The sequence below is a fragment of the Echinops telfairi genome, unplaced genomic scaffold (assembly GCF_000313985.2).
Source record: "Echinops telfairi isolate 266 unplaced genomic scaffold, ASM31398v2 ScPeMD7_5592;HRSCAF=6446, whole genome shotgun sequence".
Lineage (NCBI taxonomy): Eukaryota > Metazoa > Chordata > Mammalia > Afrosoricida > Tenrecidae > Echinops > Echinops telfairi.
Window position 1 is genome coordinate 18,969,758 of NW_022109491.1, and position 20,655 is coordinate 18,990,412.

At 52.4% G+C, this 20,655-nt stretch overlaps 1 protein-coding gene across 1 annotated transcript in view; it reads left to right on the forward strand.

Moving 5' to 3' along the window:
- The window catches only part of KIAA1755 (KIAA1755 ortholog), a 52,728-nt gene extending 38,419 nt beyond the window's left edge, over positions 1-14,309 (forward strand). The window contains exons 12-14 of the mRNA XM_045295508.1: positions 1,113-1,235; positions 1,996-2,217; positions 12,890-14,309. Of these exons, the coding sequence (XP_045151443.1) occupies positions 1,113-1,235; positions 1,996-2,217; positions 12,890-13,576 (1,032 nt within the window). The 3' untranslated portion in view covers positions 13,577-14,309. The remainder of the gene's footprint in view (positions 1-1,112; positions 1,236-1,995; positions 2,218-12,889) is intronic.
- Positions 14,310-20,655: the final 6,346 nt, after the last annotated feature.

Here is a 20,655-nt window from a genome sequence, read left to right on the forward strand (position 1 = left end):
GGGGGCTTGTGTGGCTGCCCTTCACAGCAACCTCGCACCTCCCGGCCCTGCCCCAGCCAGGAGTTTGCTCCGGCGCAAGGACCCAGGGCTGGGATCCCTGCAAGGGTTAGGCAGGCATCCTCAGTAAGCACTCATCAAGTAAAGACACAATCCCTAAGGTTGCATTTATCGATCACTAACTGTGTACCGAGCCCCAGGCAGGAGGGCCCACATGTCTCCGTGATTAGGGACAGGTGCAAAAAACAGAGGCTGGGAGATGTCACATTACCTGCCTGGTGGCAGACCTGGGGATCTGGCCCTGAAGCCACATGTGGCCACTAGGCCCAACCTAGAACCAGCACAAGCCTTCCTACCTGGGGCAGTGGACAAGAGTCATATGCATGCGGGCTTGGGACCCGACGGCCCAGGTTCCAAGCCCAACGCTGCCACTCACTAGTATTGTGATTAGAGAAGTTATCCAACTACCTCATGCCTCAGTTTCCTCGTCTGCAAAACTGGGGTGATGCTAACACCTGCAATGTTGGGTTTTGTGAGGAGAGGTGATGAAATGATGCTCATTAAGACACCCCAAAATACAAAGGGGACTTTTGCTCAGCCCCTCCCCGCTTTGCTCCTTGCTCTTGGTTGCGTCTATCCTGGTCTTAGCACCGACTGAGGTCAGCCCCAGAAAGTGGAAGGACTCGGGCCAGTCCACACTGTGTTTGTGGCAGGCCCCGGAACTTTCTTCAACAGCAGGCAAGCTCTCCCTCTGGGGCTGCTTGCACACCCCCAGGGACAGGCAGCTCATCACCCCTGAGCCAGTCCCTCTTATGACTGGGCAGCACCAAGTAGTTGGAGTGACTTCCCTCAGCCACGTGTGCCCTGAGGTCCTACTACATACAGGACCCGGGGCCAGTCCAGGAACCCTCTGGGGGCCCCCTGGGAGGTCTTCCTTCCAAGTGCTCTTGTCTCCTGGCCAGATTTGGGTGGGCTTCAGTCTAGCCCAATAGATACAGGCCGGGTCCCAGAGTGACCAAGGACAAGAAGACCTCAGGCTCCAAGGAATCGGGCAGCTGGGCGAGGGCTGTCTCCCCAGCAGCCCTTCATGCCCAAGCCTGGCTCTCCTGCCCCAGGTCAGCAGCTGGATGGAGCAGGAGGGAAGCCGGTGCCTGCAAGCACTGACCCCCAAGGAGGGAAGCTTGGAGACGGTGGAGAAAATCCACACTGAGTTCGAGGACTTCTTCCTTCAAGTGGCAGTGAGTTCTGGGGGGTGGCGGGGGTGTGTGTGGGGTGGGGTCCTGAGAACATGGTACCAAGGTGGGAAAGTGAGGAAAACCGTGTCCACCATAGAGAGTTCCTCTCAGCTGGTCTCTCCTTCCAGGGAAGCCTCCCAGGGATGTCATGTCCAAAGACTGCTTGCCTCAGAATAGCTAAAAGGTTTCTTAAGATCAGATTGCATGGCACTACCCTAAACCTAGGAGCCCTGGTAGCGCCTTGGGTTACACCTTGGGCTGCTATCCACAAGGTTGGCAGTTCGAAACCATGAGTTGCTCCGAGGGAGAAAGATGAGGCTTTCCACTCCCGTGAAGATTTACAGTCTCGGAAAACTACCGAGGCAGTTCCTCTCTGTCCATACAGCACTATGAGTCGGAGAGCAGGGGTGAGAAGCCAGCCTTGAAGGGGGCCCTGGGGTACAGCCTCTGGTGAAGCAGCCTCCACTCAGCCCACCCCCACCCCGACCCCCAGGCCAGTGGGGGAAACAGCCAACAGTCACCATTAAGTCAGTTCTAACTCTTGGCGATGCCCGGGGGGTCCAAGGAGAACTGGGCCCCAGGGGTTCTGCACGGGCTGCCCTTTCCGGACTGGCATTTTGGACCACCGTGTACTCAAGCCACGTGGGTGTACGGGACAGATACTCGGGGTCCCCGTCTGAGTGATCAGGACACTAAGGCAGCTGCTAGGCGACAGAGATAGGAATATGTGGGGCTGAGTGGACGCCCTCCTCTCACCGCGCAGGCGCAGTACCGCCATGGCCTGGAGCTGTCTAAACAGGCGGCGCAGCTCGGGGCGGCCACTGGAGGGGCCGACGAGGTGGACGGTGCTACCTTCCCGGAGCTGGCGGCCTTTGCCACCACCCAGCGGGCCTTCCAGACAAAGCTGACCCACTTCTACATGGCCGCCGAGCGGCAGCGCACAGACCTGGAGACGCTGCTCTACCTGCATCGCTTCTGCAAGAAGGTGAGCCGGGCTGTACCCCGCGCAAACCCCGGGCCCCCACAGATCCTGGACACTCCCTCCCCCGCAGACCTCAGCCTTCTGCAGAGATCCTAGGCGCCCCCCCTCCCCCAGCCTCGCAGACATTCTGGACCCTCATCCACACACCTATCCCTTTCCCCACCCCCAAGAGATCCTGTATCCTCAATACACACGCAATCCACAGACCCCAGCTCCCTACCAGGATCCCAAGATTCCCTTCGTAGTTCCAGCCCCCCACAGAAATCCTAGACAACCCTGCATAGACCCCAGCACTCTCTGAGACCCTGGACCCCACCCCTCCATACACAGTCGCTGCCCCCCACCCCAGACCCCAGCTCTAAGGGGAGGAGCAAGGAAGGCCCCCAGACTCCGCGCAGGCCCCGCCCACAAGTCGTTCCTAGAAGCTGGGTCACTCCAGCACGAGAGGGGAAGGAACACGGCCCACCCTTTTCAGAAGGGAACCTGAGAGATTGTCACCTCTCAGACCAGGTCTGAGCAGCCTGGTGGCATATCGAGTTGTGCTTTGGTCTGCGTCCGACTACTAACTGCAAGGTTCGAAACCACCAGCTGCTCGGTGGGAAAAAGGTGAAGCTTTCTACTCCTGTAAAGAGTGGGGCAGAGGGCCGCTGTGAGTGGGCATCGACTCAATGGCAGTGAAGTTCGTTTTAATTCAAGAAGATCCAGCGCACCTCTAAGCCCAGCCTGTCCCATAAACCAGTTGGCCTCTCAGGGACCCCGATGGTAGCTCTCCAAAGATCCTCAGCCATCACCTGCTTCTTATATGAGGAGAGGCTTCCAAAAGTTCATGGGCACATGGCACTGTCCTTCCATGCCAGTTTTCCATGAACCCTTTGAAGTCCTCTGGCACTTGGAACTCTGGCCAAGAATCCCATCAGAGCTGTGCCCCTTTCCACAAGCATCTTCCCTGCAGGACACTTCAGCGGGGCAGGGCCACCCCAGAAGGCCCCGGGCTGAGGATCTGGAACCATGACAGCCCATTATGGCAGTTCGGGGAAACAGGACCTGAGAGGGGCCCACACAAAGTCAAAGCCACAGAGCCCAACAAGGGTTAGGGTTAGTAGGCGCTATGGAGCGAGCTTCACCTCAGAGCCACCGGTGTACAGCAAAAGGCAGCCCTGGCCAGCTTCCGCCAGCCTCGCAGTGGCTGTGTTTGAGCCCGTTGCTGCAGCCACTGTGTATTCAATGCGTCTTAGCAAGGCCCTTTCCGTTTTTGCTTCGCGCTACCTTTTCTTGTCTCTCTTTCCTCTGCCTCCTGAGCAAGGGGGCAGGAGTTGCAGAGGAAAAGGGTGGGGCTGAGCACCCTCAGAACAGAGGCCTCTGCCCGAGTTTGGTGAGGAGGGAGAAGGGGTGACCGTACTGTTTGTGGGGGAGGATGTTAGGGTGGACAGCCATTATTCCTACCCCCTCACCTAGCAACCCCAGGAAGCTCCATTGTACAGATATGGAAACGGAGGCCCATAGAGGAGAAGGAAGGCTCTTGCTGCTTGAGGCTACAGAGCTGGGAGGAGCTCTGGAGAGAGAGAGGAGCTGGGATTTGAATGCAGACATGTCCATATTCTATCTAGAACATACCTTATGGCCTTGTCCAAAGAGAGGAGCAAATGGCAACAGGTGTCCAGGTTCAAGCAGGCATGATGATGATGATGGTGATGACAACGACCTTGCTAGAAGGGTATCCGCATTGCTGTGTGCCTCCTCCATGCCAAACCCGACCACAAAGCTTCGCACACCTTATTTGATGGAATTCGCACCACATCTCTGGGAGGAAGGAGGGCCAAGGCTATTCCCACTGTACAGATGAGGGAAACAAAGCCCCAAGAAGGAAAGTTCTCAAGCAGAACTAGGTTTAAGAACCCACTCAAAAAGGCTCACCGACTCACAGTGACCCTATAGGATCGAGTAGAGCTGCTCCAGTGGGTTTCCGAGATGGTAACTCTTTACGGAAGTAGAGAGACTCGTCTTTCTCCCTCAGAGCAGCTGGAAGCTTCGAACTGCTGAGGTTCCGTGCCTCTACATCCACATGCCCAGACCCCTTGTTGCCCTGCTAGGGAAGCTGAGGCCCAAGGGAACAAGCTGGGAGCCGGACCCAGTCAGGATATGAATCCAATCGCTGGCTGAGGACACGGTGCCCTCAACTGCCCCTGGAACTGGCCAGCGAGGAGAGTTCGTGGGAAGAGCCTGGCCCCAGCCTCCCAGCTGGCCAGCTGGCCAGCACGCAGACAGAGAACCACTGGATGCTTCAGAGGTTGGCTCATGCCCGCAGCCCGAGGAGCACAGGCCGCGCTGTGTCTGCCTGGGGCAGTGGGCAACTAGGGGAAGGGACACCACAGCTGCAGGAAGCCATCTCCCTCCTAGCTGGATGGGAGCCACAATGTGGGGCTGAAGAGTCAGGGCTATCCCAGCAGCCCTGACTCTGACCTCAGCCACTGCCTGCACTGCTTTGGGCCATCTGGGCCTGATCTGCAATGATGCTAATGATGCTAAAAGCTAACATGTATGTGCTCCGTACTCTGCTCTACTTGTGACTCCAACTACTTCCCTGTCACATTAACCCTGTGAGGCAGGTACTATTGCCACCCCCACGTGAGGGTCAAATGAAAGCTGAGACTCAAACCCACACCACCTAACTCTCGTGCCAGCCTAGTCAGGGAGTGAGAGAATTAAATGTAACTTCAGTTCATGTAATTTCAGGACTTCCTGGCACAGGCCACCCTTTGTCTGAGTGTGTCGTACTGTGGTGGCTGTGATGCTGGGTGCTCTGTTCACCGGGATTTCAAATGCCAGCAAGGTCACCCAAGGTGAACAGGTTTCAGCGGAGCTTCCAGACTAGGAACAGGCAAAGAAGGACTTAGCTCCCAGCTTCAAAGGAAGGAGCCGCTGAAAACCTTATGTGCTTGGAAACATTGTCAGATACAGAAGGCCCAGTGAATGGAAGCAGAGCACTGTCTGAGATCGTGCCACAGGAGGGGTGCGCTCCTCCGGTCGGCGGGCACTGGAATTGTGACGGAGGAGGATCTGATTTCTCAGAGTGCAGTGGACCGTGGTGAAGCCTGTGGGGAAGCCTGTGGGAGTGGAATCTTCAGGATCTTCATGTGCCGATGAGACACGGCTCACGGTGGGAGAAACAGCTGCAAACATCTAATGATCAAAACTTGGAATGTGCAAAGTATGAATCTAGGAAACTTGGAAGCCATCAAAAGTGAAATGGAATGTATCAAGATCGATATCCTAGGCATTTGTGAGCTAAAATGAACTGGTAATAGCCATTTTTTAATCAGAAAATCAGGATTGACTATGACAGAAAGAACACAATCTAGAGAAATGGCATGATATGCATCGTCAAAAAGGACACTGGAATATCAATCATGAAGTTCAATGCTGTCTGTGATAGGACTATATATATTTGCCTTCAAGGAAATCCAATCAATACAACTATTATTCAAATGTATGCACCAACTACAAAAGCTAGTGATGCAGCAACTGAAGAATTCTACCAATGACTTCAGTCAGAAATTGATCATACATGTTATAAAGATGCACTGATAATTATTGCAATTGGGATGCAAACGTTTGAAACAAAGATGAAGGACCAGTAGTTGGAAAATGTGGTCTTGGTGATAGAAATGAAATTGGAGATCATGTGCTAGAATTTTGCAAAATTAATAACTTGTTTGTAACAAATACCTTGTTTTCAACAACACAAAAGGTGACAGAACACATGGACTTCCCCAGATGGAATACACAGAAATCAAATTGACTACGTCTGTGGGAAGACACGATAGAGAAGCTCAATATCAGCAGCTAAAATCAGACCAGGGGTAGACTGTGGAACAGAGCATGAATTGCTTATATGTAATTTCAGTGTGAAGCTGAAGAAAACTAAAACAAATCCACAAGAGCCAAAATATGTCCTCGAGTCTATCCTACATGAATTTCAAGAACATCTCCAGAACAGATATGATGCATTGAACACTAACGACAAAAGACCTGATGAGCTGTGGGAAGTCGTCAAGACGACCATTCATGAAGAAGCAAAAGGTCATTAGAAAGACAGGAGAGAAAGGGGATCAAAGTGGATGATGGCCGAGACTCTGGAACTCGCTCTTAACTGTAGAGCAGCTGAATCAAATGGAAGAAAAGGTGAAGTCAAAGAGTTAAATGGAAAACTTCAAAGGGCAGCTCAAGAAGACAAAGCCAAATATTATCATGAAATATTATCATTATAATGTGCAAAGACCTATAATTAGAAAAACCAAGAAGGAAGAATGCACTTCAGTATATCTGAAACTGTAAGAACTCGAGAAAACATTCAAGGCTCGAGTTGCAATCTTAAGGATTCTATAGGCAAAATATTGAATGATGCAGGAAGCATCAAGAGAAGATAGAAAAAACACACAGTCACTGTATCAAAAAGAACTAGTTGACATTCCACCATTTCTGGAGGTTGCAGATAAGCAAGAACCAATGGTGCTGAAGGAAGAAGGTGAGGCTGTCTACAACACTGAATGCATTCCATTCCAAAAACAAGGCTTCAGGAACTGAGGAAATACCCACTGAATGTTTCAGCAGGATGAAGAAACACTGGAAGCACTCACTTACTTAGGCCAAGAGATTCGGAAGACAGCTACTTGGCCAACTGACTGGAAGAGATCCATATTTGTGCCCATTCCAAAGAAAGGGGATCCAACAGGATGCTTAAACTACAGAACACTATCATTGATATTGCCCATAAGTAAAATGTTGCTGACGACCATCCAAGAATGATTGCAGTAGCACCTTGACAGGGAACTGCCAGTCATTCAGACCAGATTCAGAAGAGGACGTGGAACAAGGGATATCATTGCTGATGTCAGATGGATGTTGGATGAAAATAGAGAATACTAGAAAGATATTTATTGTGTTCTATTGACTATGCCAAGGCATTTGACTGAGGTGGGGGGGGGACCATAATAAAGTGAAGAATGGAAATTCCAGAACACTTCGTTGTGCCCATTCGTGCATGGGGTCGCTATGGGTGGGAACTGATTTAACAACAGCAACCTGTCACAGGACTTTGCTGACTTGGAAATAATTACTAACATCAATATTAGTAGGAGGAAAAAGAGGAATAATAAATAAGTGTTAAAGGCATCAGCTCACTAATTTCTCTCTTGCTTGCTAATTCCCATAATTCCCTCTCGCCAGTCTGCTCAAATTTGGAATCACTATGATTACCATCTCAGGACAAAATTACTATGATTACCATCTCGGGATTACCATCTTAGGCTTTCTATTTCCATAAAGGGTTACAGTCTTAGAAACCCACAGAGGCACTTCTGCCCTGTCCTATGGGGTCGCCATAAGTCAGAATTGACTGGATGACAGTGAGGTTGCTTGTTTGTTTGTTTGTTTGTTTTCTTTTCCTTTTTACCATTGATTTTTTTCAAGTAATATCTTATTATACTTTTGTTGAAAGAAGACAGCAAACCAGGTTCCCATTCAACCATTCTACACACCATGGTTCAATAACATAGATTATATTCTCTCTTTCCACCACTACCTTGCTATTAATTCACAAGGAGCTCTGTTGGTGTGGTGGTTCCTGGTTGGTGTGCTAACCACAAGGTGAACAGTTCAAAACCAGCCGCTTTTCAGGTGAAAGATAAGGCTTTCAGAACTCCATAAAGAGTCACAGTCGTGAAAGCCCACAGGGGCAGTTCTAACCTGCCCTATAGGGTTGCTCTGCGTCAGCATTGACAGAATGGCAGTGAGGTGGGGTGTTTGTAGTTTATTATTGCCCTGAATGTATTGGTCAGTTAATTTGTTTTACAAAAGCAGAATAACTGTGAGTACAACGGCAGCAGCAGCAGTCACCCATGGCTGCCGCAGCAGGCAGTGTCCCGTTCATATTTCCTGAGACCCTTTGTCATCGTTTAAGTTTTGGTGGTGGTGGTGATGAGGCTGTCCACAACAAAACCGCCGTGTTCAACTGTGGCTCCATGCATAGCTTAGGGGTATTGATTACATTCTTGCAGTGTTGGGTATCCATTCTCTCCCTCTCCCTAAAAGGTCTTCTTCTCCCATTAACATAAGCTTACTGCTTCTTAAATGGCCCTATCTAATCCTTTGAGTTGCTGCTGCCACTTAGAACCCATAGATCATAGATTAAGATAGCTCTTAAAAGAGCAGGAGGCTCAAGACAGACATTCTTTACTCTGGGAGCTAAGCTCTGGTCTGGTCTTAAGAAGCCTTCCCAAAGCTATTTTTGGTTTAAGATTTAAAGATTATCTCGGGGCATTCATTTAGGACTTCATCCAGCCCCCATGACTCCAGATAGTCTGGCGCCTCTGAGAATTTGAAGTTTCGTTCAGTATGTCCCCTCCTTTGATCAGGTTTTTTTCTGTAGACTCTTTGATCCAAATGTTCAGTCATGGAGGCCGGGCACCATCCAGTTCTTGTGGTAGAATGGCAAAGGAAGCAGTTCCTCATGGGGGCGAAACCAAACTCACCGCCATCGAAGCGATGCTGACTCATAGTGGCCCTGTAGGATAGGGTAGAACTGCCCCTGTGCACTGTGATTCTTTACAGCATTAGAAAGCTTTATCTTTCTCCCGAGGAGTTGGCTAGTGCTTTCGAACTGCTGACCTTGTGATTAGCAGCCCAATGCATAAACACTATGCCATCAGGGGGCCACAAATTCTATTTCATCCTCCTCCTATTCCTGACTCTCCTTCCTTTGTTGCAAATAGAGACCAATAGAGATCAATCATTGGTCAACCTTGACTGACTACTTGCAAGCTTGTAAGACCCCAGGCACTACACAACAAACTAGGAGGTAGTAGAGGGGAATTAAACACATTATTAGGCCAATTAACTGGGATAGCCCATGAGACCATGACCCTAAACTTCCAAGCTAAGAGACCACATCCCATGACGTTCTTGGTTGTGCATAAGCAACCTCCATAGCTACTCTTTTTGTTGTTGTAAATCTATGTATCACAGATCTCTCGCCAGTTCAACTTTTTACAGGTGTACATCTCCACTTTCTTGTGTCTCATGGTACCTCATTGACTTATGTCAAAACTTTTTCATTCATATTTTATAATGATTGGCTGTGTAACTCTCCTCTTAACCAATGCTATTTTTCCATCACAGTTAACCCTCTTCATCACCTCCCTCCTGTCCCTGGTAATCACTAATAAACTTTGGTCTCTATTCATTTGCTTCTTCTTGTCTCTTTATACGAGTGAGGTCATATAAGATTTGTCCCTTCGTGACTGACTTATTTCACTGAGTGCACGGTCTTCATGCTCCATCCATGTGGTAGCATGGATCAAGACTACATTTCTCCTACCGGCTGAGTAGTACGTCATTGTGCATATGCACCACCACGTTCTGTTTATTCAGTCATCTGTCGATGGACATTTAGGTTGTTTCCACCTGTTGGCTATTGGGAATAGGGCTGTACTGACTATTGGTAGACTGGTCTCTTTTTCAGGCGCAGGACAAGGCTCCCTACTCCTACAAAGAGGACCGCCTCAGAAACCCACAGGGGCAGTTCGATCCTGTAAGGTCACTAGGAATCGAAACTGACTCCACGGTAGTGAGCAGTGGGGGGTTTGTTTTGTTTTGTTTTGCTTTGTTTTAGTCTCTATTTAAGTCTCTGCTTTCCGATCTTTTGGGTTTATTCCTAGGGGTGGAATTGCTGGACCATTTGGTTGTTCTATTTTTCATTTTTTAAGGAACTCCCACACTATTTTCTACAAGGGTTGTGCCATGTTGCATCCCTATCAGCAATGGAATGTTGGTTACGTGTTGGGCTGCTAACTGAAGGTTAGCAGTTTGAAACCAGCAGCCCCTCTGTGGGAAAATAACGGGGCTTTCTACTCCCATAAAGAGTTACAGTCTCAGAAACTCAGGGGTGGTTCTCTCCTGTCCTGTAGTGTCGCTATGAGTTGGCATCAACTCAATGGCAGTGAGTTTGGTTTTTTGTTTTGGTTTTCATCAGTAATAGATAATGGTTCCAATTTCCCTAAATCCTTGCGAACCCTTGTTATTTTCTGTTTGGTTACCTGTCTGTTTGGTTGTTTTGTTGGCTGATTGATTGGTTGGTTGGTTAGTTGGCTAATTGGTTAATTGGTTGGTTGGTTGGTTGGTAGTTTGGTTGGCTGTATAGTTAGTTTGTTCGATTAGTTATTTAGTTGTTTATTTTGCTTGTTTGTTTGGTAGTTTGATTGGTTGTATGGTTAGTTGTTTGCTTGACTGGTTGGTTGGTTGTTCTGTTGTTTGTTTGTTTGTTTGGTTGGTTGGTTGGTTGGTTGGTTGGTTGCTATTTAACCTTATCGATTCTAGTGGCTGTGAGCGATAGCTTATGGTACTTCGGGTAGGTATCGTACTGGTAATGGCTAAGGATGTTGAGCATCTTTTCAAGTGTTCAGTGGGTGTGTGGTGCCTATTCTCTTTGGTGAAATATCTACTCAAGTCTTTTGGATTGGATTATTTGTCTTTTCATTTGTTGTTGTTAAGTTGTCTACATTTTTGCATACTTTCTGATTAATTCTTATCAGCTAGATGGTTTCAGAAGATCCCCCCCCCCAGTCATCAGTTGGATTAATTTTCATTGTGAAGTCTTTTGATGGACAAACATTTTTCATTTTTAATAAGGTCCCATATATTTAATTTCCCTTTTGCTGTTTGTGGTTCTGTTGTTCTATTAGAAAACCCATTGTTTAAAACTAAACCAGACAGTCACCCCTAGATTGTCCCTTAAGAGTTTTATGACTTCAATTTGTACAATTAGGTGTGTAATCTGTTTTGAAGTCTTTGGGGTATGGTGTGAGGACTGGCTCCTAGTTCTTTTTCCTGCATGTGGAAGTCCAGGCCATTTACTGCGTATTTATAATAGCAATCGCTGTACTCAGGCCCCGAGGAGTGGGAGCCCTGGAAACTCTCCCCTCTTCCCCCCACTGACCTCGCTCATCGGGATCCACCAAATCGGGCTCAGGCCGGAGGCCTTTGCATGTGCTGTTCCCTCTGCCGGGATTGCGCTTCCCCCTCCCTCTCAACTGGCTGTTCTTTCTTAAGCCCTCAGCTCACATGCCCCCTCCTCAGAGAGGTCCTCCCAGACCCCCAGTCCCTATCCAAAATGGCCACCCACTGTCCCATTCTCCCCTACCACCCTATCTATCCTGCGTGCTGGCGCTCGAGATCGCCCACTGCCCCGTTGCTCCATCATCTGCTCTTTCTGTCCCTGGCACCCTGTGAGGTGAGCTCCCTGGAGCAGGGGATGCCTAGACTTGTTCCTGGCAGGGTGGGCACACAGACCGGGCTCAGGAAAGGCTGCAGGTGGCTGAAGGGGAGGAGGGGTGAAGGAAGAGCAGGGAGTGGGCAGAGGAGGGGACCTAGGTGGGAAGAGGCCCAGAGATTGACCAGTGGGAGGTGGCATCCCTAAATGAGGCCCCCTTCTCCTCTCGCCACGCCTGTAACCCGACGAGGAGCTGAGGACAGTCCGGCCGTTTCTGGGCGGCTTGGTCAGAGCCAGACGGGAGAGTCGGGGTGGGTGCTGGCCGGGCCCGGGCAGGGAGCGTGCGCGCGCAGCTCTGGCACTAAATAATCATAACACGGTTGTGCCGCTAACGGAGATTTATGGGGCCCTTTCCCGGCCATGAGCTCCGTGTGCTTCCGCGAATATGAAGCCATTTATCTAAAGACAAGTTCCCTTAATCCGAGGAAAGATGGGTTCCTTGGAGAAAATGGTTCTCCAATCCCCACAGCCTAACCACTTGCTGTCGGGTTCTAAATTAATGGGGAGAGAGATGATGTTTTTCACGAGCGGCGGAGGTGGTGACGACGCAGCTGGCTCCCCACACGCAGTCTGCAGACATCTTGTGGGTGAAGCTAGGACAGGGCCCAGGTCCGGTACCAGCTCCTCCCTGACAGGCTGTGAGGCCACTTGCCATCACCTCTCTGAGCCCGTTTCCTCCTGTGTAAGATGGCCTCTGCTGGTACTTCGGATGCGCTATGGCCTGGCATGCGGTTGGCGCTCAATAAGCAGTCCCCACTTCCCCCGCCGTTATAGGTCGTCCAATCCCAGATCTCAAAGGCTCACTTCTCAGAAAACTGTTCATGATCCTCTTCTTCCACCACCCACTTCACAGAAAGAGAAACTCAAGTCCTGGCGAGAGCTGGGTCCTTGCTGGTGCACATAGGTCTCTTATAAGGTGCTGGAAGATTCTGGGAGATGTGTGCACCCCCCAGAAGAGAGAGGGAAGCCATTGAGATCATTGTCAGCACCTCAGATTGTGACCAAGCTGAAGCAAGGTTTAACATTCATCAGTCCCTTAATTAGCACAGTGGTTATTCGTTGGCCTGAGATCCCCAAGGTCAGCAGTTCGAAACCATTAGCATCATCTCAGAAGGCCCAGGACTTTCTACTCCCATAGTGACAAGGTCGGAAATTCACAGAGGCAGTTCTGTCCCATCCTATAGGATCGCTGTGGGTCGGCATGGGCTCGATGCCAGTGACTTTGGTTGTTGAGTTTACCACTAACTCAGCCAGGCTGGCATTAGCTGTCAACCCCCACCCCTTAGAGAGCACGCTGCTGCCCTCACGGATGTCCCCAGTCTGAGCCCAACTTCTCTCTCTCGTCCCCAGATGACCTGGTTCCACATGGACTGTCAGGACTTGATGACCCAGCTCAGGCTGGGCAAGGCCCAAGGGGCCAGCTCTGGGGACCAGCGCCGTCTCCACCGCTACCTGCATCGGCTGGCCTCGGAGTTCCCTGCTGAGAAGCTCACAGCCATGGGGCTGCAGGTGGCCTCCCTGAGCTGGGCAGGCCTGGGCCGGGACCTGTGGGAAGAGGCTCAGGGCCACCACGAGGAGATCCGGGCCCTCCTGACGAAGGCGTTGGCCCACTGTCCATGCCCAGCAAGTTCCACTGCCCACACGGCACATGCAGATCTGGGAGGGGCTGTCACCAAGGTCCTGGGTCTGAATAGAGGCTCCTCGAGGGGAAGGGGGCACCCACCCCCACAGGACTCACTGGGTGTGGACCACCTGCTCAAATCTCGCTGGCCTTCGCGGGCCAGCAGAGAGGGTCAGAACAGGAATTTCCAGCTAGGCCCTCTGCCCCATGCTGTAGAGGCTGATGGAGGCAAAGACCCACTGGATAGTGCTCTGGGAACTTCCCCTGCCACCCCCTTCTCCTGGCCCTGCTTCTCCAGGCAGCTTCCTCCCAACCAGCTCCCCTGCCTGGCTGGGGGCAGCTTTTCCTCAGAGGGGACAGACTCACAGACATCTCTGGAGGACTACCCTCAGACAAGTCCCCCTGCGTCCCTCTAGCGGGGAGCCCCTGTGAACTGTGTCAGGTCCAGGGGACAGCTGGGGTGGTGGCCACAGGAAGCTGCCGAGCCCTGGCCAGATTGTATGATGAGTGTCTGACCCAGGCTAGGGGGATGTGGACTGTGGGCCTGATTCCAGCTCCAGCCCCTCTCGTGGTCAGGAGGGTGCACAGTCAGGACCAGCGTGCCAATCTCGTTGTGGAAAAGAGGAGGTGGTACAGACCCCCCAAAGGTCTCCTTCTCAGCAGGCCCAACACCTGGAGGGAGTTTGGGACAAGACGCAAGCTTCCCCCTTTGTCACCGGGGGTGTGGCGGCATCCGTTTGGAATCCATAGGGTAGGCTGATCTGGAGATGGCTTCTTGCCTTCGCATTCCCACGGGAGCCGACGCTGAGACAAGGAAGCACACGTATGCTTCTTTGGCAGGGTGCCCGTTTCTGAGGGCTGCCGTCACCAAGCACCCCTCCTGGTAGCTCAGAGGAAGGAAAACGTATGGTCTCCCAGTCCTGGAGGCTAGTCATCCAAATTCAGGGTGTCGACAGGACATGCCCCCCTCTGAAGGTTCTCAGGGAAGACCACTTCGTCCATCTCTCCCAGCATCTGGTGGCCCCAGGAGCTCCTTGGCTGGTAGCTCCAGCGTCACACCACTGCACCTGGCCATGTGCCCCCTGCTTGAGTCTGCGTCCCTTCTCCTGTATAGGACACCACTCAGCTTGGACTAGGAACCACCGCTCCAGGATGACCTCTTGTTAGATAATCACATCTTCAAAGATCCTATTTCGCAAGTTACCACTAGGGTCAACTGGCCTCCATCCCCCTGGGGGCCCCTGGGGGGCAGAGTGGAACACATTCTGAGTGTCCCACCCAAAGGGTATGGCTCCACCAACTCTCATGAGTGTTTGGTTAAAGGCTACTCCTCGAAACAGTCATCCCACAGCACTTGAGGGCTGCAGGTGACTCGGGCTCCACTGGCCACGGAAAGGGCTAGCAGAGATGTACTGGCGGTGTGTGTGTTTGGGTGGGTGGGTGGGGTGTAGTGCATCTACTGCTCTGTCTTCTTGCGCTTCTCCAACAGGTATAGGACTGGCATTCCCACCTTTAGGGAGTGTCAGCACTCTTGTCTTTTCAGACCTCTTCCTATATTTTCTGTCTAGTGCCTCTCCGCACCACTTTCTGACTGTTGTGCATCCAGCTCTCTCTAGTCCCAGCCTTCGACCGCGTGGCAGCAGAGCTCTGCTGAGGATTGGGCCAGGCAGGGTCGGAAGCCCAAGCCCAGGCAGCAGGTGATGGGGAGAAGACTTCTGTACCCTCAGATCTCGGGATGAAGTATCTAGAAGCGAGCCTCACCCACCCATTGGCCAGACTGGCCCCCAGCAAGGCCTCCCTGACCAGCATTCTGCTGAGTAAGGGCCTCTCTCTCTGCCCTGGGACTCTGCCTCACCCAGCCCACCCTCTGGTGGCCGCCCCGGGAGGATGGTGGGAGAGGGGACAGGAGACCAGAGCAGAGTTCCTCAGGAGTGGCCTCAGAAAAGCATGTGCCAACAGCCTCCAAAGGGCCTCTGGAGGTTTCTGAAGACACCCGGTTTCTCCAGGTGTGCCTCGGGCCTGCCGGTCTCAGAGCTGCCAGGAGCTGAGCTGGCCTAGCTCCCTGGGGATCGTCACCCCGGGCCGCTGGACTCTGGATCTTGGGGTGAGGGCAGCTGGAAGCTGAATCTGCCCAGAACCGTGCAGGTGACCCCTCAGGCAACTCAGCACATCAGTTGCTACTGGGAGACACCTGAAACTGAGAGCTGGGACTCCTACCCTTTCCCCGCCCCACCAAGTCAGTGCTGCCTCCTGAGTCCCCCTCTCCCTCTAGCCCAGACCCGCCCAAGAGCACTGGAGGGGTTTGATCCATCCATCTCCATCCCTGCCTGTTGCCTCAGAGGGGGGCCAAAGGCTCTGCAAATGCTGTTGTCATGGCAACAGCATCCAACCGGGTCGGGGCCAGAGGCAGGGAGCCAGAGAATCTGGGGTACAAAAATGAAAACTGACTTCCAAGGCCCCACAGCTTCTGAGAGACCACAGCTGAGTAGGAGGGAGATGGAGGGCAGTGGGGGGCTGGGGTGGTCCAACAATCCTTGGGTGGGAGGGGTCCCCAAGGTCACCTTGTGCATTCCTCTGCCTCTAGACAGAACTCTACCCAGAGTCGCATATCTACTTACAGCAAGCCCTCCCTGGGGCAGGCAGCGATGCAGACATGAGCCATGATAAAATAGCATAATGCATAATAATAATAATATGAATAGCTAGCATTTATTTCGCCTTTCTCTTCTGCCTCTCTCTGTGCAAAATCCCTCAACAGGCTTCCCCAGGCTCACTGGCTGTGAATCCAGTGCTGCTCTGGCTGCTACCCCATTTTACTGAAGAGGAAATGAGACTCGGGTTCGGGGCCTGGCCCAGGACTGTGCACGCAGCAGGGTTGATGCTCACCCCCAGGCAAGCCTGAGCAGATCGCTGGGTCTGCTGTGGAGGGTCTGGGCCCCTTCTGCAGTCCCGTTGGGTCTGGCCACTGGCTGGGACCCTGGTCTGGACTGGACTTGACCCTCACTGCCTTATTAAGCATCCGGTGCAGAACTCAGACCCGGGCCCTCACCATCTGGATGAGAAGGAAGCCTGGAGCCAGCAGCAGCCGCCCGTCAGCGGGAGGCTACAGTAGAGATGGGGGGCGGGGTGGGGGGGGGAGCGGCCAGCTGCAGCCTTGCTGCCTTTGTTGGGCCTGGCTCCTGGGCTGTTCCCGGGGAGCACCTGCATCCAAGCATCCTGTTGTGCAGGACGCAGTGTGGTGGCTCCATGGTTAGTCACGCAGGAGCTGCGATTGAGCTGCCGGGGGTCCCAGGACTCACAAGCCAGGAGACCCTGGCCAGATTATGTTCCTTTGCTGGGCCTCCATTTCCTCTGCTGTAAAGGGAGGCTAATAGGCCCTGAGAGGCTTGTTGGGAGCGCTAAATGAAGCCTGGTGTGGAAAGCTCCGGGGAAGGTGCTCCATCAAGGGTATCTACTTCGGCATCCACCCTGCCCACCCAGCTTCATCACCAGACAAGTCCAGGAAGGCATTTCTCCCTCGGCCCCCAGTGAACAGCCTTGTGGATCCCCTCAGAGTTGCTCACTCACTTTAAGGCCCTGAGGGGTCACTGGAATACCAGTTGCCTCTTAAAAGCCAACAGGGCCTCCTTTCATGGGCTTTTGCCAACACTTGCCTGTGGGGGGATGGGACTGGCATGTGGGGAGGACTTCCCGCCAGTGAGGCCATCTTGGAGGTTCTTTGGGTTGGGGGGGGGATGTAGGTGGTAGCGTGCCCCCATGGGGTTTATCACAGTAGGCAGCTTGTTTGGGAAGAAAGGGGATGAGTCTTTTCAAGAGCCCCATGTCTTCCAGTGACATCACTGTGGCAGAGAGGACCCTGGGAGAATCCCTGTGAGCCCCCACCTCCCACCTGCTGTGAGAGCTCACCCCCCTCCCACCCGCTGTGACAGGAATCCCCTTTTTGAGCCCAGAGGCTGTGGACAAGGCATGGTAGGAGGACAAGGCATGGTAGGAGGAACGCCCCTTGGGGGTCAAGGGCCCCATATGCTACTCCTGCCCTTCGCTGATTCCCTGGGTGACCTCAGGCAGGTGGCTTCCCCTCTCTGGTCTTTCATGGCCCCCATCCATTCACTGGGAGCATAAGGTGGACAAATTCGCTTTATCTTTGGAAGCAGCCCTGCCTTTGAACCCAGGGTCCACCTGGACACTCCAAGCAGGTGCTGGCCCTCTGGTTCCTCGTCTGCTCAGTGCATTTGTAAAGCAGGACGCTTTGTGGAGCTCTAAGTTCCACCCACCCTCCTTACTCCAGGGGAGTAGTGGTCTGATGAAAGATCCAAGCCCTAAAAGTCGACTAGGCAGTGACATGGAGCAGAGGTGACGTCTAGACACTGTGGATTTGCAAAGGATTTTCCTGTGCATCTGATTCTCACTGCAACCCAGGACACAGAAGCCAGGCTCTGATGGCCCCATTTCACAGCTACAAAGGCTGAAGCCTAGAGAGGGAGAGGCATGGCCAAGGTCACACAGCCAGGAATGGAATGGGGCAGCAGAAACCTCAGGGTCCGGGAGAGCGTTTGTCAGCCACTCTGAAGTGGCCATGCCGTACCCTGTGCCCTCCGCCTGCCCTGGCCAAGCCCAGACACAAAAGCTGGCTAGGGTCAGGGCATAGTCTACCCTTAGGGAACAGACATGTTCTGTTCTCTGGGGGCTGTGAGCTAACTTCCTGCCCAAGACAATCTTGTCTGGCATGAAACCCCACCCTCCTGGCTGCAAAATAGCTCTCTGAGACTGAAGCCAGCAGCCCCCCTGGAGAGTTAGAGCTCAGGGTCCTGTCCCCAACTACCAGGGGCATGATAGAGGGCCTTGAGGGAACCACTCCACCGCCCCCCCACCGCTCACTTATCTCATCTGTGGAATGGGGGTGATGGAGCCAGGCCAAGGATGACAAGGGAGTGTCATCTCCCATGTGGAACCCTTGGTCTGAACTCCCGTTTCTGCCTCCCTGTCAGTGAGGGTGACTGTCATCCAGTCACCCAGCCTGGGCACCTGCACGTTGCTTTGAGTCCCTGCCCCCAAAATCCAGCCCCAATCTCTCTAATCCTCCATTCTCTCCCCACCTTCCCACCCTCCGCCCAACCCCATCCGCTCTGTCCTGGACTTCTTGAATGGAATCCTCAATGCTCTGCCTGCAGCCGCTCAGAACCCCACACCATCTCCCCCTCCGAGGACAGAGCAAACATGTAAAAATCATGCCGGTCCCTGCTTGTCACTGCCTAGTGCCACCCCGTGGCTCTTCCGTAAAACCCCAACCCACATGGAGATCCACAAGGCTCTTTGCATGCCAGGCCTCTGCCCGCCACTTCCTGGTGGCTGTGGAGTAGGCTGCACCTCACGGGAACCTTACGGACAGTCGAACAAAGTGTGTCTGTCCTACGCCATCTTCACGCCCTGGTTGCCTTGAGTCCATTGCTGCAGCCACTGTGTCTTTTAGGGGCCTTCCCACCTAGGGTGTAGTGGTTAGGTATTGGGCTGCTAACTGCAAGGTCAGGAGTTCAAAACCACTAGCCGCTCTTTGGGATAAAGACAAGGCTTTCTACTCCCGTAAAGAGTCACCTTCTCAGAAACCCACAGAGGTAGTTCTACCCTGTCCACTAGGGTTGCTGGGAGTCATTATTCACTCGATGGCAGTGAGTTTGTTTGGGTTTTTTATTGCTATTGAGTTGATGCCTAGTCATAGCGACCCTACAGGACCGGGTAGAACAACCCCTGTGGGTTTCGGAGTCTGTAACTCTTTACAGGGGCAGAAAGCCCCGCCTTTCTCGGAGGAGCTGCTGATGGGTTTCTAACTGCCGACCTTGTAGATCGGAGCCCAATGCTTAACCACTACACCACCAGGGCTCCTGACTCAATAGCAGTGAGGGTTTTTTGTTCCCACCTAAGGGGATGGGGCTGCTAATCTTCCAGCAGGTAATCAGGCGCGATTCTGTTGTGATCCACAGGGGTTTCACTGGTTAACTTTTGGACGTAGGTCACCAAATATTTCTTCCTAGTCTTTCTGAGTCTGGAAGTTCCACTGGAACCCACCCACGTGACAGACCCTGCTGGTATTTAAGACACTGGTGCTATTGCTTCTAGTATCATAGCAACATGCAAGCCAGCAGAGCATGGCAGACTGAAGGGCAGGGGATGCCAACTGAAGCCCCACCCGAGTCCTCATGCCCTTGCTCTCTCAGCTCCCCAGCATGCCCAGCTCTTTCTGGGTCAGCATCCCTCCAGGGAGATCTGTTGATGCAGATTCAAGTGCAGGTGCTTCACTGAGCAGGCAACCTCAGGAGAACCCCGTAAGGGAGGGGGAGGCTGGCCAGGGAAAGAGGCTCAGTAACTGTGCAATCTCAGGCCGATCCCAAGAGGAACTCTGGAGTGTAAATTACACCTCCGAGGTGCCCCAAGCAGTCTACAAAGGCTAGCTGCCCAAAGCCCTTCCGGTAGCCAGCAGACAAGCCTGGAAAGAGACTCCCAGGTGTGGGCTCTTTGAAGCAAGCACCCATAGTTAGGGCAGAGTGATCACATGGGGCCTGGACCACCAACCGTTCATTGACAGTTTGCTATTGGCTCTTTCTTGGCTCAAGGCCTGGCTCCATCTTCCCCTACCTTGTTGCTGTTAGTTCCTATGACGTTCCCACCCAAACGCATGGCAACCCCATGCACGACAAAACAAAACACTGCCCAGTCCAGCATCCCTGCGACTGTTGGAGAATTGCCACCCATGGGTTTTCATTGGTTGATTTTCAAAAGTAGATCACCAGGCCTTTCTTCATCATCCATCTTAGTCTGGAAGTTCTGCTGAAACCTCTTGGACATCATAGCAACACACAGCCTCTGCTGGCAGACAGGTGGGAGCTGCACATGGGATGCATTGGCGGGGAATTGAACTCAGGTCTCCTGCATCTGAACCATCAACGTCCTTTTCAAGCAGCCCAGCCCTCCTGATCCTTCAAGAGTCAGCAACAGGGTCCTGGCCATTCTGAAGCAGTTAGCAAAAAAGCATGCACTTTTCCTTCAGGATACTGATCACAATTGCCATTTTGTAATTTTCTGTTAAAGCCACGTCTCTTCCTAATGCTCAAGCTTCATGAGAGCAGGAACCCCACCTGCCTTGTTCAGTGTGTATCCTGATGCAGAGAAGAAACTCAATGAAATTTACTAGATGAATGAATCAATAAATGAATGAATGGTAACTCTGATTGATTAGTATGGGCTGCCTAGAGCACCTGTTTGGCTCAGTGAGAAAGAACTCCATGGTTGATTAATGATGCCTGCAATGGGTGCCACCAGAGATAGAGGTAGTAAATATGCCTGAACTTGCCACCCCTGGACTAGCTAGGCCCAGGCCTCGGGGTCCTCCATTAGAGGGGCCTCAGTGCTACCTAGAAATGGAGCCTCACCTCTCCCCAGCTCCCAGGAGGGGAGTTCAGTTGTCATCCCAGCTGGCCCTGATCATCAATCACGAAGCCAC